Raw genomic sequence first — 16,506 nt, 5'->3', positions numbered from 1 at the left:
TATAGGAAAATTTCCCTATCAGCCTTAAGAATAGGTGGTCCTAAGGTCCCTTTTTCCTTCCTACCTGTCTCTTGGCGAATGTTTTTAACAAGAACGTGGACACCTGGGGTGACTGTTTTTGACCTAGGCCGGTCAGAGAACTTCAGAGAGAACCAAGCTTTCGGAGAGATAACACGCCCCAGTTGGACCTCTTCCCCCTTTCTTTGTCTATTATTCTATTAGTGAAGTGAAGAAACAATTGCAAGAACTCCACGTTGTTAGTCGTTGATGCGCACAACGTTTAGTCCTAAAGGTACAGTCGCTTTTTGTTCAAAACTTCGCCCATTATTTTTTATCCTTTGTTTTCTGTATTTCAAATTTCCTTTGTTCCCCCTTCAGCCACCACTTACGGTATATGTGTTCACGAAGTCTAGATTAAGCCAAATTATTATGTTGTTAGCTTCAACCCCGTTATTCCAGTAAAATACCTAGGATTTAGGTAAGCAAAATCAGGTTAAATCTCGATGCTTTGTATGTCTCTGTCCGAATGTTTGGAAGAACTGTTGCGTTTAAAATCAAATTCATCTCAAATATTCTTTGTTAAGGTTAATAACCCTTAACTGGCGACCTTTGCCAATTAACGTCTGTCTTTGAGGTTAACTTTTGGCTTCAAGTGGCAGGTTACGTGTAATCTTGGTTTGCAGGGCCGTAAAATTTACGTAAATTGAATAATACATGATCAACCAAGACCCTCACACGTAACAATATATATATATATATATATATATATATATATATATATATATATATATATATATATATACATATATATATATATATATATATATATATATATATATATATATATATATATATATATATATATATATATATATATATATATATATATATATATATATACATATATATATATATATATATATATATATATATATATATATATATATATATATATATATATATATATATATATATATATATATATATATATATATATATATATATATATATATATATATATATATACATATACATATATATATATATATATACATATATATATATATATATATATATATATATATATATATATATATATATATATATATAATATATATATATATATATATATATATATATAATATATATATATATATATATATATATATATATATATATATATATACATATATATATATATATATATATATATATATATATATATATATACATATATATATTAAGAGGAAATGGCTAATCCCTCAATCATCCAAATTAATAGAGCCAGGAGCCCATCGGATAATGCTGAAATCCGGATAATGGTGAGTAAAAAAATCTAGGGTGTGCAAGGGCAAATCCCTACCCTTCCTCACCCAACATCAGCAATACTGCAAAGTGGTTAACACTTAATATTCTTATAAACAACAACCATCACACTTTAAACTGAAAATTTTATGCCTTATTTTCCCATACCGCATTTGTAACAAAATAGACCCCGTAAGTACAGTCAACTCCCACTATTTGTGGTCTTGCAATTCGTAGCTTCACCAATTCAAGGATTTTTCTGTGGAATTTATCCCCAAATTATTCGCAAAAATTCGCCAATTTTGTAGACTTTTTCGTCAAGAGATATTTGCTAATTAGTGTATTTTGATGTTATTTTCATGACTAAACACATTTTTTATGATAAAAACATGATTTACTAATTTTCAGATATTAATATTAAACACAACATAATATCCTAAATTGTATTTTATTTTATATGTATTCAAGTACATACTCTACTGTACCGAAGTTGTGTATTCTAGGTTTTCCCCTGCTCTGTAAAAAGAAAATGGGACAGCCTCAATACTCTATGAGGGAGAATGGCTCTAATTAAATGTAGTGTATTTTGATGTTATTGTCATGAGTAAATAAATTTTTTATGATAAAAACATCATTTAATAATTTTCAGATACAGTATTAATGTTAAAGTAAAACAGCAAAATATCATAAAATGTATTTTTAATGCATTTAAGCATATACAGTACTGAATGTGTGAATTCTAGTGTTTCCCCTGTTCTGTAAAAAGAAAATGGGACACCCTCAATACTCTATGAGAGAAAATGATTCTAACTGAATGTAGGGGGACTTGAGTTTAGCTTTCACACTTAGCTGTACAACAGATTTTTAAGGTTAATGTTGTAATATGACTTTAAAATTAGGGTAAACACTTGCAGCTTGAGACACTGCGACATTCCTCCACTGTTTGGACACTTCCAGAAAATGCATTTGAACGCGCCCCCATCAGCATCACTGAGACTTGTGCCCCCGCTACACAACACGTTGAGACCTCTATGTTCCTATCAAGTAACAGTTTTCTCCTAAATTACGAAATAATGGCATATTTCCAATTAAACAGAGGTTCGTTAAGATTTAGCTGTGCGTGGTGCTAACTTACCGGCCATGACGCTCTTGAAACTTTTACTTAAAACATTTTAAAAGTGGATGAGTGACACCATCTCGATAACTGGCCGATTCACTTGTGTAAACAAACTTCCCATTTCCTGTGTTAAATCTACAAAATATTTGTACCGCAGATGCTGGGACCATTTCCTTGACATCATTGGTAAATGCTGGCGCCTTTGGAGATTGGACGGGGAACTAGCCAATTTTCGGGATACCAGAGCACTAGATATTTAAATAACTAAGTAGCTAAACACCAGAATAAGATTATAAATTGAGTAAATGTATTACGTGTTCATTATAATTCATTTGAAAATATTTGTTGTTGGAGCAAACCAGATTCCTGAGACAAATATCAACGCTTTTGCTTTGAACATTACATTTGGCTTTAAAACCTTTATTTCAGTCCTGTATTTTGACGTCATGGCATCTTGACTCTCGTACCAGTTCTAGATAAATTGTCACATTCAACTTTCTTGCATATTTGCCAAAGTGGTAACACTATATGTACATACATTACATATCTCAGAAGTATACAGGCAGTCCTCGGTTTAACGGGGGTTCCGTTCTTGTCAAATAAAATCGTCGTAAGCCGGAAAATCGTCGAAAATCGTCAAAAATCATTTAAAACCTTACTTTTAATGCTCTGGGTGCATTGAAAACGATGTAAACTGCATTATTATTGAGTTTTACATCAAAAACCTTCAAATTATGATTATTCTGCCGTTTTGGGGCCATATTTCTTCCGTCGGATCGGCGTCAACGTCGTAACCCCGAACATGCGTCGTAAGCCAGGAAATAATTTCTGATGAATATATTTGAAAAGCGTCAGAACCTCGAACGTCAGAAGTGGCGGAACCGTTGTAAACCGGGACTGCCTGTACATAGTAATATGGACTTAAATAAATGAAAATTCATAACAACAAAATACTATATTTTTATCGTAAACAGTTCACTGATGCATCGACGGCTCTCGGATATTTGTGGCAGCCAGATGTTCAAAAGGCTGGAAAATTGTTCCCGCCACAGTTTCACTACTTTGATGAAGTGAAGTACTGTAAACAAACATTCTCACATATTTTAAGTGGTATTTTGAGTGAATTAAGAACAGAATGTGCATAATTACAATCAAATAAGTGCTGTGGAGCTTTATTTGTGATGTCAGTAAGGATAAAACCATGGATTAAAGGTAAAAATGCATTTCAGTTCAACCAAATGACAGACGGGAATTCCACGTCTCATATTTTCACTAGTATAGTCAACAAAATGTTGTTTTATCGTGCTGATTACAACTAAAATCTTGAGTAATATCTATAAACATTACATATATACGCAATTAGTGTCTGTACACCGTTAAATGAGCACTGGGAAGGAAGTGTCCAATCGCCAATCAATTTTGTCTGAGTATTTGGGGGGATGCCATTTTGGATTCAAAATTGCCTTCAACACCTATCTTACAAAGACTTCACATGCTTATTTTAGTTTGTATGGCAGTTTCCTGTAGCTCATTTGTTAATGATGCTTCAATCTTTTGAAAGATTTTCTTAAAGTATTAATTTTTTGGTTATTTCTCCAATCAAATATCGAGTGAAAAGTGAAAATTCTGCCACCCATGTGTCTCAACCCTGATCATTTACCCTACATTAAAATCTTTTAGGATGATAGTTTAAGGTATACAGTATTTGGTGTAGAATGATAGTTTACGGTATAAATTTGGTGTCTGAACCATTAAATAGCAGTTATAAACGTTTTTACGGGTAGTTTGGTGTCTGACCTGTTTAAATATGCAATTATAAGCATTTTTTGGGGGGTGTCAAGTATTCGCGGATTTTAGCTATTCGCCGGGGGTCATGGTACCTATCCCCCGCAAATACTGGGGGTTTACTGTAAACTAAAAACAAAAAAGGCAACCCCTTTTCTCTTGTACCTGACACTTAGTTTGGTAGGCCACAAGTTCGGTAGGCTATTTCAAGTAAAGTGTTTATCTGCAACTTTCCCTGCTGAAGTAAAAAGCCTTCAGCTTAGATTTCGTTCATGTATTTTTACCTGAGTGAAAACCTATATAGGCAACCCTTGCTTGAATTCTTGTAGCCTGCAAGGTGCAGAATCATTGCAAGCCCGCAACGCTTGCAGCTATCAGCTACATACTTTGCTAAAGCTGGATACAAGACAAAGAAATGAACATTTTTAGCATAAACCCTGTATTACAAGCACAAGTGAACAGGTTTCCACAGCATAAATACAATGTTATTTTATCTTACATGTTAGGTGCTACCATAATCGTTACTGTAGAGGCTGTTAGGGATCAGTTACAAGACGTGCATGCTCCACGAATAGCTTGCAGAGAAGAGAGTGTTAGTCACCTGAAACAGACGCTTTTGTTGCTATCGCTCCACGAATAGCTCACAGAGAAGAGAGTGTTAATCACCCAAAACAGAAGCTTTTGTTACTATCACATGTTAGCCTGCGATAGTAACATTTCCAAAATTCCCAAAATCGTCCTTTGAGAAAATTTAGCATTCCTGTAACTCATTTCATTCAGGGCCACGTGAGCCCAGAAATTTTTCACATGAATGAATTGTTCTCTGTGATCATTAATACCATGAGCGCAAGTGAAGCACACGTGTAAATTTCATTTCCCTTTAGTACAAGTCATAAGTCCGTGAGAACCAGCGAATCTTTCATTCATAAATAAAAAAACGCAAGCAGTAGGCGGCGGGAGAGCGAATTTCAAAATTGTTCGTCTCTGTCCCACATCTTTTAGGCGTGGGACTCAGCCCAGATGGTTGGGTGATGAAACACGTTTCTCGGTCACTGCCTTAACAAAACCCTTGCCTGTCAAAACACTCATGCAACAAGTAAAGTAAACACACGACCCTTGTGATCATGTGCTAGTCAGGTCCATATAGAGTAAAATTAATTTCTTTTGGGTATGTGATCTAAGCAAATATAACTTTGCCTCGTGCATGGTAGATTCAAGATTTTGTACTTGTCATATTCTACTGCATTAAATATTCCGTGTCTCAAACACACTATTCCTCATCACATTTGATGCATTTATACTTAGCTGAGAAGCCAGCTAAATTGTCTCATTCACGCATGTAATTGTGTATCCTTGGAAGCTACATGCTCCCCGTTTATCTAAAGGGAAATCTCATGTAACTAAATGCCTGCATAAGCCTTCCATTTCTCCACACCAGTTCCAAAGCATTTCTCACCAAACCAAACCCTCTTGTAAGGCTTACATTATTAATTTTTAATTTTTTTAACTACACTGTGCATTATCCAACAAACCCTGAGTTCTACGGTACAAAACTGAATCGTTCACCACAAACAAAACCTTGAGTTCTACAAAAGTTGAATCGTTCATCACGAACAAACCCCGAGTTCTCCGGACCAAATATAAATCAATCATTATGCACAAGCCTTGAGTTCTCCGGAACAAAAAGAAAATCATTCATCACGAACAAAAATTGTTCATCACGAACAAAACCTTGAATTCTATGGAACAAAAAACTGAACCATTCATCACAAACAAAAACCTTGAGTTCTCTGGAACAAAATAAAATTGTTCATCACAAACAAAATCTTGAGTTCTCTGGAACACACCCTAAAATCGTTCACCACGAATAAAACTTTGAGTTCTCCAGAACCAAATTGAATCGTTCACCACGAACAAAACCCTTGAGTTTAGGGAACAGAACTGAACCATTCATCATGAACAAAACCTTGAGTTCTTCCACACAAAATTGAACCATTCATCATGAACAAACCCTTGAGTTCTACAGAAAAAAATGGAATTGTTCATCACGAACAAAACCTTCAGTCCTACGGAACAAAATTGAATCATTCATCACAAACAAAGCCTTGAGTTCTCTGGAATGGAAATCCAATTGTTCATCACAAACAACCCCTTGAGTTCTACCAAACAAACTTGAATCGTTCATCATGAACACACCCTTAGTTCTACGGAACCCTAAATAGTTCATCACAAACAAAGGCTAAGTTCTACAGCACAAGACCTACATCGTTCATCAAAAACAAAGCCTGAGAACTAAGGAACAAGACATAAGTTGTTTCTCACAAACAAACCCTACATTCTACGGAACAACACTTGAAGCCAAAAGCCACAGCCAAGTTGAGCCCTTTTTTCTAAACAGAGCCCCAGGACTTTGGCACCATGCAGGCCGAGGATTTCAAGGATTTCAAACTGTTCTCAGGCATTGGAAAGGGGGTTAGGACTGACGGGAAAAGACCTGCTGGATAGGGTCCAGGAGAGGACTGAAGCTGCCAACAAGGAGAGAGAGGAAAAGGAAGCCAGGGAAGACCGAGAAAGAGCAGAGAAAGAAGCCTGGGAAGAACGAGGAAGGAGGAGAAAGAAGCCTGGAAGAACGAGAAAGAAAAGAGAATGACGCCCAGGAGGAAAAAGGAAAGAGATGAGGAGAAGCAAAGGGCCCATGAGCTAAAAGGCCAGAGTATCTTTCCAACTTTTTGATTCATTAACTGAAGCCGATCGTTAATCTTTTTTTCTTGCATGCGATAGCCAAAATTTGTAATGGGCCCATCATACGTTCCAACTGATGTTCCAAATGCTGGGCTGTGCAATGAACCTTTTCAGGTCCTTTCTGATTCTGTTTTGAGTATTGGTGGGAAGAGAAAACTGGCCATGAAGGGTACCCCAGCAAAGTCCCAGCCAGTGAAAATGTTTGCTGGGCGTAAGGTGGGATTTGTTCCAATTTATTTGAAAACCTTTCAGCTGGAGTCTGTTGACTACCACTCTTGGTTTCATAAGCCCTCTTTTCTGCTGGGGCCCCATATTAACCAGTTGTTTAGGTAGGCTACCAATTGAATTCCTTCTTTCCTGAGTTCTCAAACAACTACCACTGCTGATTTTGTAAAAATTCTTGGGGCCATGTTTAGCCAAAATGGCATGACTCTGAATCTGTACGTTTCCTTCCCTATCCGGAACTCTAGGAAGGGACCGAAGGGAACAGCGATAAGGAAGTGCCAGAATGCATCTTTCAGATCTATAGAAACTGTCCAGGTCCCTTGTGGAATGACTGAACGTACCTGGGCAACAGTAGTCATTTCAAACTTGTGGCAAACAATGCGTTTGTTTAATTTTGACAGGTCAACAATCACCCTCTATTTGGAGGAATCCTTCTTGGGGCCACTGAAGAAATGTGCTTGGTAGCGAATATACGCGTTTCTCTATGGCTCCCTTTAAAAGGGCCTTCTGCACGTATTCTTCAAAAGAGGGGGTCTGGTTTTACCTCTTTAAAGGGGGGAGAATGAGACCATTTCCACCTAGCCTATTGAAGATAATACTGTGTCCCCAAAGGAAGGACTTTCATTGCATATGATGCTATAGAAGCCGACCAACAACCATACAACTCCTATTGGGCTCCACCTCTTCCTTAACCTTTGATAGGGATTACAGGAGTTGCTTTTCCTTTTCCCTGGTAATAGCATCTTTGAATGCTTCCAAAGGAATGCTTTTGCTACTGTTGTCCCTTCTGTTTTTGAGAAAACCCTTTAGGGGTGACTGGAGATTTATATGGCTCCAAATCACAGCAAACCTTCTTTGGTTTAGGAAAAAGAAACTCTCAGGTCCTTTGCTTCCAGGGTTCCCCTTTTCCAAGGAGAGCTTGTTCACTGAGTTTAGCCATGACAGACTCCTCAAAGGTCCTTAGAGACGGGGTTAGAATGCAATAAGGTTGTGGTAGTTGTTTTTTTAAGTACAATAAGGGAAAAGAAGAGGGAATGTAATGGGTGTGAAAATCAAAAGAAAAAGTAATGGGTTGTGTTGAAATAGGGTTTTGTATAAAGAGAGACTGATTTATATTTGTGAAACAAATTGGTGATAATATTTTTTTACTTCTATTTATTTATTTTTGTTTTTTAGTCTGCTATTGAGCTATTTGTGTGAATAGGTGACTTCTCCCACTTATAAAAATCCTTATTTAAGTGCGAAGAATACTAATTCAGTGTCTTCTGTTTACACATTGTCAGTGGATCTCATACGCACTTAAGTATAGAGTATTTTATTGATCTTCTGGACAAACTGTCGTTAAATAAGGTCTGAGTTTTGTTTCATGGCCAGCAGTACTGGTGTTGGTGTAAGGGAAAATTGATACTGTGGGTATATGTTATTCTATTGATTAACCCTTAAACGCCTACTGGATGTATCATACGTCGACTAAAATTGTCTGTTGGGTGCCAAGTGGACGACACCGTCGTCGACTATAAAAATTTCAACCTTCGGTCAACTTTGACTCGACCGAAATGGTCGAAAAAACGCAATTGTAAGCTAAAACTCTTACATTCTAGTAATATTCAATCATGTACCTTCATTTTACAACAAATTGGAAGTCTCTAGCACAATATTTCGATTTATGGTGAATTTTTGAAAAAACTTTTTCTTACACCCAGCGCAGTAACTCTGCGAAAAATTTCAGAAATTCATTTGTCATTTTGTCGTAATTTTTGCACTGTTCTATATTAGCCGTTACATAAAGTTTTATATATGAAAATGTGCAATTTCATGTAAAATACAGCAAAATACAACCCATGGTTGTAGCTTTTATCAGTTTGGAAATATTTTCATATAAACCACGATAACTGCCAAAATTTCAACCTTTGGTCAACTTTGACTTGACCGAAATGGTAAAAACGCAATTGTAAGCTACAACTCTTACATTCTAGTAATATTCAATCATTTACCTTCATTTTCCAACAAATTGGAAGTCTCTAGCACAATATTTCAATTTATGGTGAATTTTGAAAAAAAACTTTTTCCTTACGTCCGCGCCAGAAATTCTTTCGTCATGTTGTCATAATGTTTGCTTCGTTTTATATTAGTCGTTACATAAAGTTTTATATATGGAAATGTGTGCAATTTCATGTAAAATACAACAGAAAATAACTCATGGTTGTAGCTTTTATCAGTTTTGAAATATTTTCATATAAATCACGATAAATAGAAAAATTCGACTTTTCGGTCAACTTTAACTCGACCGAAATGGTCGGAAACTGCAATTGTAAGCTAAAACACTTACAGTCTAGTAATATTCAATCAATTAGCTTCATTTTTCAACAAACGGGAAGTCTCTAGCACAATATTTCGATTTATGGTGAATTTTTGAAAAAACATTTTTTTACGTCTGGGCGTTACTTAATTCATGCATCATTTTGTGATAATATTTTCTCTGTGTTGCTTTGATCGTTTTACAATTTGTTATATACCAAAATCATCGCAATTTAGTGTACAATACAAAGAAAAACAAAATAGCCCGTTAGCTTTAACCGTTTTGCTCACAGCGCGATTTGTATAAAATTATATATGAAAAATTTTTTTTGTGCTGTCATATATTTCAATATTTATATATGATAATGATATTTTTTCCATTTCTGATGGTTGCATACTAAACTTCTGGCAATGACAAAAATGAGCCAAAAATGAACTCTTAATCTTAAAAACTAAGCGTGCTGTGATTTTTTTGAAAAACTTTTTTTCCGCTTTGGCGCTAACTCACGACGCGCCGGCATATGGGAGACGTTTTTGTAAATAGAGGCTCTGCGTTTAAGGGTTAATTTACTCCGCTGATTTGGATTAAAGACCCTGATATAAAGGGCAAGGTAAATGTGTACATATTATTATTATTTTGATTTGTTCTGCTGTATTTAATCCCAGTTATTTTATGTCCATGTATTGTTGCGGTGGACTATATCTTATTAATACTATTGATAAGCATTTCTCTTTGTTTGATTAGAGAGCCCTAATGTTGTAAAGGGAAATATAAATACATATATGTGTGTTCTTTTGTTTGGATTAAAGACCCTAAGGTTGAAGGGGCATATGCATTATGTCTACATGATCTGTCTAATCTATTTTGTATATACTGCTGTACTATTCTCTTATACTGAATAGCAGGGCGAATAAAGTTCCCACGAGATCGGCCGTCGACAGCTTTCCCAGAGTGATGGGGGACTGTTTATCGTTAAGAAGATATACGGCAAGGGCCCAGGCACGTTGTGGGTCTTCTGGCGTAATTGGGGCCAGATCCTCAGGCGTCGTGCGGGGTCGACCAGCTGCGAACGGTTACGTGTTTATGCCCGATCGGGGCCGACTTCGCTGGCGGGTGTGAGCGTTGCTGGCTTTCATCCGCTATAGCGGCGTAGGCTGCTCCGTCTCCGCTGTTGCTGTGGTCGAAGGCCTCGATCCTCGGCCGTGCTTCTGGCTGCGATCTCGATCGCGGACAAGGGAGCAATTATCAAAATAGTTGATGCGGCTGGATGAGACTGAGCTTGCTGTCTGGCCATGGCTTCGGCATTCTCCCATTTTCCTTTCTTTCAACTCGAGTTCTTTCTCCTTGAAGGCTAGCTCACTTTTCATTGCAGGCTAGCTCATGCTGTCTTTCTTTCTTCTCTTTCCTCTTCTGGTTGCCTCTGCTCGCTTCATACGCCCTTAGTTCTTCTTCATACCTCTCTGCTCGGCCTCACTACTTTCTCGCTCAACTGCTGCTACTCTGTTCTTCTCATACTTCCTCTGCTCGAGTCTGTCTTCCTTCTCGCTTAGCCAATTCGTCCACTTGCTCCTTGACCCGGGTGGTAAGTTCCGAGGCCGGTGAGACCTGCCGCTGTCCCAACCAAATTTTATCAACTCTTTCTGCTGCCATGGTTCCTGATGAAAAAATCTCTTCAGTCGGTGATGGCTCTTGAGCGGCAGAATGTGCTTCAGTGACATGACACCCACCTAAAGGTGGCACTAGCCAGACAGGTGTGCCGTGTGCAGAGCTCTGCAGTGGCACTCAGCTGTCTAGGCACTGATGCAGGTGAGATCCAAGCATTTCTCTTCTGTGTTCCCTGTTTGGTTTTATTTGTTATTTTCTTATATCTTGCTTGGTGGCACTGCTGGTGCCAGTGTAATTCTAGGAGACCCTCTACTGAAACCCAACAGGCTATATAGGAAGAAGGCACTGTACCCCACTGCAGAGTGTAACAGTGAATGAGAGAAGAGAACGTAAGAGAGGAAGAAGAGAAGAGAGAAAGAGAGAAAGTAAGCAATTCAATTTGATGACCAGTGCAGCAAATTATTAGCACTAATGAAATAAAGTAATTTTTTTTTTTCTAAAGGAGTACTTTAGTGCTGGTCCCAGCTAACCCGCTCTTCTTTCAGAGGTGCCTCAATTTATATGGGTAGAGGCGCCAGGCCTCAGTCGTAACAATTATCACTGTAAAAAGCAACTTGTCCTCATCTGTTTTGTGGGACAAGTATTTCTTTACCCAGTAATTTAATTTCTGTATCACCGTCTTTTCTTTAGGCGGGTCCGCGTACACTCGAAAGGTTATCACTACGACTACTTAAATGAAGGAGAGAGAGAGGGAGAAGGCGGCTTACTTGAATGAAGAGAGAGAGAGAGAGAGAGAGAGAGAGAGAGATTTTCAATCAGCTTATTTCTTGCGTTCTTGAGACTTCATATTAAGCAAGATTTTATAATTGCGTTTAATGGCATGGTTCTAAATAAAATGCGGACCGCGTCGTCTTTGCTTCCTGAAGCGGGCTATCTAACCCTCAAAGAAGCCGATGTGACGTCACAAGATTTTAGCGTAAAATTTAAAATTCTTTTTATATGGTTTTTTGGCATCAGGTATTTGTATAGGAACTTGTTATTGTATTAATCCTAGCTAAGGCTTATCTTTCCCTGACTAAATTATATCTTGGTTTTGTCTACCGAAGTCTGTCTAGCTAAGATATTGCGAGGTGGGTCTACTACACCAAAAAAAAGTAGACCCAAAAGTGGCTGGAGGCAGAGTCGGGTCACAATAACAAGGTCTTAAGATGGCGGCCAAGTCCCATTAGGCCTAAATTTCAAAAACAAGCTCTGGCGTGAAGACTTAAAATGGCCAGTCCTCTAGTTCAAACAATTTCAAAACAACAGTCTTGTGAGTATTTTTCTTTTTAGCAAAATTCTAAACAACGAACGAAACAAATGCAGGTATCCAGATTTATTTTACTCTAAATATACCAATCATGCATAGTGTTTTACGTTAAGGATGGAAAACGAAATTACCAAACAAGTTTTTGTCTTTTGTTATCGTATTTTCCACGGCTAAAACGTCCGTTTAAGGACTGATTTAGACGGGACAATGAAATGGATTTGTGTGGTTCGGATGGGACCAAATTTACGTTACTGAAAAATGTATCTTATGGTAAAATTACTATTTCCGTTCGTTCGCTATTTAACTGACACAGTGTTTTCAATGATTCCCGCTATATGAAAACAATAACGATCGGAATTGCCGATGCGATTACTAAATTACTTTAGCGTACATGGCATGGGCATGGCTCTATGGATTCAGTCTTAAGTTCGTTACTGAACGGCTTAACTCGAATGCGAACGAGGTAAAAATGCCCTTTCTCACAACGTTATAAATTATGACTCGCTATGCTTTCGATGCACCCTTGCCTACCTACGCTAATTCTCACTATACTTCTTATTGTTTATTATTATGCCTGGCTCCTTGTTTGGAAGAGTAAAATGGAATTCAATATCTGACTTTTATCTTTGGAATTAATGTAATTAATTTCCTTTTCTCCTGATTCTTTCTCTAAAATTTACTTTAGATCCTGGCAAGGTCATAATGTTACGTGTGTGTGGCTGATCGAGTTATTAGTTAATTTACATGGGTGCACAGCCCTGCAGGCTCCAAGAATACTACGTAACCTGTCTCTTGAAGCCAAGAGTTAACCTCAAAGACAGATGTTAATTAATCAAGGTCGCCAGTTAAGGGGTAATTAACCCTTCCAACAAAAGAATGATTCAGAATAAAGACTTTATGATACGTCACCAACTGCGGGTAGCAGAAAAATCTCTACTTGTTAAGATGGTAGCTAAATACAAAAAAAACACAACGGTTCTCCCCAAACAGTGAGCGCTAGGCATAACGAATACCAGAGTATTAAAAATTACTTGCTTGCCTAAATCCCCGAGACTTACTGGGACAATTCAGCTAACGCTAACAATATAATAATTTGACTTAATCTAGACTTCGTAATCAAGCGATTACCTTAAGTAGTGGCTGGAGAATGAAACAAAGAAAGATTGGGAAATACAGAAAAGAGGATAAAAGAATGGATGAAGTTTTGAACAAAACACAGACTTTACCTTAGGACGAAGTGTGTTGCGCATACAATGGACGATCGGAAGTTCCGGGTATTATTTCGTACTTCACCATTCACTAATAAAATAATAGACAAAAGGGCAGAGAGGCCAACAGGACGTGTTGTCTCCCCGAAAGCTTGATTCTCTCTCCCGTTCGCTGACCGGCCTGGGTCAAACAGGGATGCATTCGTTCCCTCAGGCATCTACGCTCTGTTAAAAACATTCGCCAAGAGAGACAGGTAGAAAGGAAAAAGGACTTTAGCACCACCTATCGTAAAGTTGAATATGGAAATTTCTCCTATGGGGTTAAATGCCTAAATGCTACCTATTCCTTTCTCCAACGGACGTTGAAGTTTGAAATGAAGACGCTCCTAATGCGGACAACGGCTTGTCCCTGTCTTGATCAGGCTGATATTATTGCAAACAAATGTTACGAGGGCGAACAGAGGTAATATTTATAAAAAAAAATATATATATATATATATATATATATATATATATATATATATATATATATATATATATATATATATATATATATATATATATGATGTCTTACTATAATCCAACATCTACCTGGTGACGGATCATTTATCACTTCTGAGTTCCCCTTCAGTTTTTGGTCCGAGGTTGAGTGAATTTTATATTAAGCGACATTGTAGCTCAAGGTTTAGGAATATAAAAAAAACTGATCTGATGCACGTGACAAAATTCGTACATATATAAATATACAAATGTATAAATGAGAAAGTGTATATACAAGCCTTGTCATAAGAGTTGTACTGTATATCATTATCAGAGATGACGTCACCAGATTAAGGCGGCCAAAAGCCGGAAATCAATCAATCAAGTTAAAGTTATTGTAGATTCTGTGTGTCACCCTTTCCTATGTGCCATAAGGAGTATCCCTTGTAGCCGCTATTACTCTTAAAACAAAGGCTGCGTCCACACGATCGAGCTTTGTTCGCCGAACTTTGTCCGGTGTGACGTCAGAAGCGGGCAGAGTTCTGCATTTGCCCGCTGTTTCTCCGCTTCTGACGTCACACCGAACGAAGTTCGTCGAACAAAGCTCGATCGTGTGGACGCAGCCAAAGGCAGGCAGAGAAAAAAAATATCTCATTCTTTTGTATAAGATTTAGGACCCTAGAACCACCGGATGGACAGTAAAGTGACGTCAAAGCCAACGGTTCAATCAGTGGAACTGTTGGAACGGTGGCCAGTCACATAGTGCAGCAGATAATTGCATATTTCATAAGAATCGTTCAGATAGTGAAACAAGCATGAAATTTTGCACAAAGTGCTCTTTAAAGTTCCCTCTATCAGAAAAGGGCGCTGGCCACGCAAAATTTAATATGGCGGCCAAATTCCAAGATGGCGGCCAGTATCGACAGATTTTGGCTAATTTTTCACTAGAATGGCATGTATTTGCTTCTAGCAATATGGTAAAGCTCTTCCATACTATTTCTTGTGAATATTATGTTTCTGTAGCTTCCCAGTACAGTTTACCTTTAAATATGGGGGCTATATGGCTGCCAAGAAAAGGTAGAAACAATAATTATAATGAGAAATAATGCCCGTTCAACAATTATCGTTTTAAGCATGGATCTTGGTTTCTGTGGTTTTAGATCCTAATGAGGCCATCTCTTTCGAATAACTCATCAATTTTGAAGGAAAATTAATAAATGTAAAAGAGTGTATGTCTGCACACAACCAGGGCACACTGGTGACATCACTGCTGTGTAACTCAGCATGGGGTTCAGTGCCAGCTAATCCAGCTTTACTAATCCTGTAGTCTTAGACTAGTAGTTGTAGTATAGTTTAGTTTAGTGTCCCAAATGCTTTCTAACAGCCCCAGACCAGCTATAGTTAGATAGCCGCACCTGAATAGACAGGATGTGCCAGCGCGGGAGAGCCGAGCCAAGGGTATGGGGGCTGTACATGATGGTTCATGTACTTACCGGATGGTGTACAGATCACACGGGACTTAAATGGCACTGGATGAATGATCGGGCTAGGTGTAGGGAGACCGAACCTTGTTGAATTCCATACAGGAATGTGTGCTTTGTTTAAGGTGGTAAAGGATAACCCCTCGGCCTTAATCAAAAGTGAAATCATGGCAGAATGTGATGCCAATCAATATTGAGCAGTAGAAAAACAAACTGGAGTTTGTGTTGTCTTTGTCAGAAGGACAAAAGAGGTGAGCACTGACATCACCTCCAAGTCATCATGTCCTAGACCATGATGGGTACACAATGCTGGCAAGGAACATTCCCATGTTCAGTGAAATTAATGAAATGCCACTGATAATGGATCCAGCAAGGCTGGATGAAGGTGATGGCATAGAGGCCACTCTCAGGAAAAATGCAGCAAAATACCATGTGAACTGTCGCTTGTTGTTTAACAACACTAAACTGGACCGTGCAAGAAAGCGACAATCCAATGACCAGACCAGCAACACTGAGACTAGTCGCAAAACTGCGCCGAACCAGTCATGACAATGAAGTTTGCATTTTCTGTGAGAAAGTGGCACCTGCATCTGATCTCAGACAGGCTAGTACTAAGGGCCTTGACTTGAAATTGCGTGAATGTGCAGAGATACTTAGTGATGGCAAGCTCCTTGCTAAGTTGACTGGTGGGGATGTCATTGCACAGGAGTTTAAGTATCACCATGCCTGTCTTTGTGCCCTCTACAACAGAAAAAGGTCCTACCTGAGGCCTTGAGAAAGACCAAGGTAGCACTGAGTCAGAATCAGATGTGTATCCACTAGTTCTGTCAGAACTGATGACATACATTGTTGAAAACAACCTTTGTTCAGATGATCCAGTCACATTTCGGCTGGCAGATATTTGCCACCTCTACCAACAACGTCTGGAACAATTAGGTGTAGAGTCACCA

General features: G+C 38.0%; 1 protein-coding gene and 1 long non-coding RNA gene across 2 annotated transcripts in view; both read right to left on the bottom strand.

Moving 5' to 3' along the window:
• Positions 1 to 11,191, bottom strand: part of LOC136833827 (DNA topoisomerase 3-alpha-like) — a 43,034-nt gene extending 31,843 nt beyond the window's left edge. Inside the window, exon 1 of the mRNA XM_067096126.1 lies at positions 10,930 to 11,191. Coding sequence (XP_066952227.1) covers positions 10,930 to 11,191 — 262 coding nt within the window. The remainder of the gene's footprint in view (positions 1 to 10,929) is intronic.
• LOC136833753 (uncharacterized) overlaps positions 1 to 16,506 on the bottom strand; it is a 104,787-nt gene that overhangs the window by 60,729 nt on the left and 27,552 nt on the right. The window lies entirely within an intron of this gene.

The sequence above is a fragment of the Macrobrachium rosenbergii genome, chromosome 52 (genome assembly GCF_040412425.1).
Source record: "Macrobrachium rosenbergii isolate ZJJX-2024 chromosome 52, ASM4041242v1, whole genome shotgun sequence".
Lineage (NCBI taxonomy): Eukaryota > Metazoa > Arthropoda > Malacostraca > Decapoda > Palaemonidae > Macrobrachium > Macrobrachium rosenbergii.
Note: the sequence above shows the minus strand (reverse complement) of the source record. Positions and strands in the feature narration are given on the sequence as shown.